This window comes from Plectropomus leopardus, unplaced genomic scaffold (assembly GCF_008729295.1).
Source record: "Plectropomus leopardus isolate mb unplaced genomic scaffold, YSFRI_Pleo_2.0 unplaced_scaffold25823, whole genome shotgun sequence".
Classification (NCBI taxonomy): Eukaryota; Metazoa; Chordata; class Actinopteri; order Perciformes; family Serranidae; genus Plectropomus; species Plectropomus leopardus.
In genome coordinates, this window is record NW_024628072.1 from 1 (window position 1) to 2048 (window position 2048).

The 2048-nt window shown below is 41.5% G+C and overlaps 1 protein-coding gene across 1 annotated transcript; it reads left to right on the forward strand.

Annotated features, from left to right (window-relative positions):
• Nucleotides 1–87: 87 nt before the first annotated feature.
• LOC121966765 (major histocompatibility complex class I-related gene protein-like) lies at nucleotides 88–1882 on the forward strand (the record flags this gene model as incomplete). Its single annotated transcript, XM_042516832.1, has 3 exons — nucleotides 88–354; nucleotides 877–1155; nucleotides 1240–1882. Coding segments are annotated over 3 exons (866 nt in total), but the record flags the coding sequence as incomplete, so codon positions are not given.
• Nucleotides 1883–2048: the final 166 nt, after the last annotated feature.

Here is a 2048-nt window from a genome sequence, read left to right on the forward strand (position 1 = left end):
TATATATATATATATAATGTTAGAGCTAAGGGACGTAATGGAGTGTACCAACAAAGACCCTAACTCAAAAATGTTCGGTTCCCACAGTGAAACACTCCCTGAAGTATGTGCTCACATCTACTTACGGACTCAGAGGCATCCCGGAGTTTTTCGGTGTGGCGATGGTTGATGAAGTTCCCATGGGTTACTGCGACAGTAACAGACCGACCCCAGAGGCCAAAACAGACTGGTTGTCAAGAATTTTCGAAGAGAAACCTAAGCACTTTGAGTGGTACGTTGGCAGCTGTTTGGGGAACCAGCACACCTTCAGAGACACTATGGACACGGTGATGCAGCGCTTAAACCAGACTGGAGGTATTATGTTCAATTTTTTCTGCAAAAATGTTATTTTTTTCGTTTGTTGTGAAGATGCAAACATAGTCTGCATTTGCGACATGCACACACTCCAACACATACACACACTTGTGTTCAGTGATAATGCTGATATATTTTTGTTTTTGCATCTGATAAAATATAACCGTTGAATAATGATAGCAGATAAAACACGGAATTGCTCAGCTTAAATGAACATTTATTTAACATTGGTATTGTCTTTGTTATCGTGATAGGACTGTTTTCCATAACGCCCAGCCCTAAAAGGTCCTCACGATTACTCACTTTTTGTGTTAAATACATGTTTTAATTTCCATTATTTAGACGATGTGAGTGGTTTTAATGTTCTGGCTGATCGGTGCATCAATAATATAAAGAAAAAGGCTTTTGAATCTGCTCTGGAGTCATGAGCTCATCACAAGACCACAGCAGGGCATTTTTAGGATCACAGTCCTGCTGTCCATAATTTGTAACAGAGTCTCCATTTGTGTCTCTGTCTCCCAGGTGCCCACATTTTCCAGAGGATGAGTGGCTGTGAGTGGGACGATGAGACCGGAGAGGTTAATGGTTTCATGAACTACGGTTACGATGGAGAGGACTTCCTGTCGTTCAGCCTGAAGATATTGGCATGGATCACTACGAAACAACAGTTTGTCGTCACCAAACAGACATGGGATGCTGATAACTCCAGAACAAATTACAATGAGATTTATCTCACTCAGATTTGCCCCGAGTGGCTGAAGATGTATGTCGACTATGGGAAAAGCTCTCTGCTGAGAACAGGTAAAATCACTAAATCTGGTGCACTAAAGGAGACACACCACCTACTTTTTCTTTTTTTCATTCTCTCTCTCTGTCTCTCTGCAGACCTCCCCTCAGTGTCTCTCCTCCAGAAGTCTCCGTCCTCTCCAGTCAGCTGCCACGCTACAGGTTTCTACCCCGACAGAGCCATGATGTTCTGGAGGAAAGACGGAGAGGAGATTCACGAGGACGTGGACCTCGGAGAGATCCTCCCCAACCACGATGGATCCTTCCAGATGAGCATTGATCTGGATGTTTCGTCAGTCGCACCTGAAGACTGGAGCAGGTACGACTGTGTGTTTCATCTCTCTGGTTTGGAGGAGGACATCATGACCAAACTGGACAAAGCAGCGATCAGGACTAACTGTGGTAAGACTGGAGGTTAAAAAAAATGTTTTTGTTTGTTTTGTTTTTCTAGAGCTAGATCACAAAGCCACCTGAAAATACTCAGTATCTTTAAGTTATCCTGCTTAATTTACCGTAACATTAGGCGCCTGGATGATCGGTACAAAGCTGGTTATCGACCAGCTCAGTCAACTCTGGGCTTTTCTATCCAGCCACTAAAGCCACATGAAAGGGGGGGGGGGTTAAATACGAGCGACATTATATGAGCCAAGAATGAAATACGTCTTATCAATCAATCAATCAGATTTTATATATAGCACTGTTCATACAATCAACACTGTAACACAAAGTGCTTCATACACTAAAACCAAAGTCCCCAACCCCCTCCACACGCACAAACACGAAAAATGAATATAATGTTAACCACAGGTAAAATAAATTAATAATACATTTTTAAAAATACTCTTAATAGTTGATCAAATGTAAAATAAATAAATAGAAATAAAAGTATAACCTAACAAATAATATAT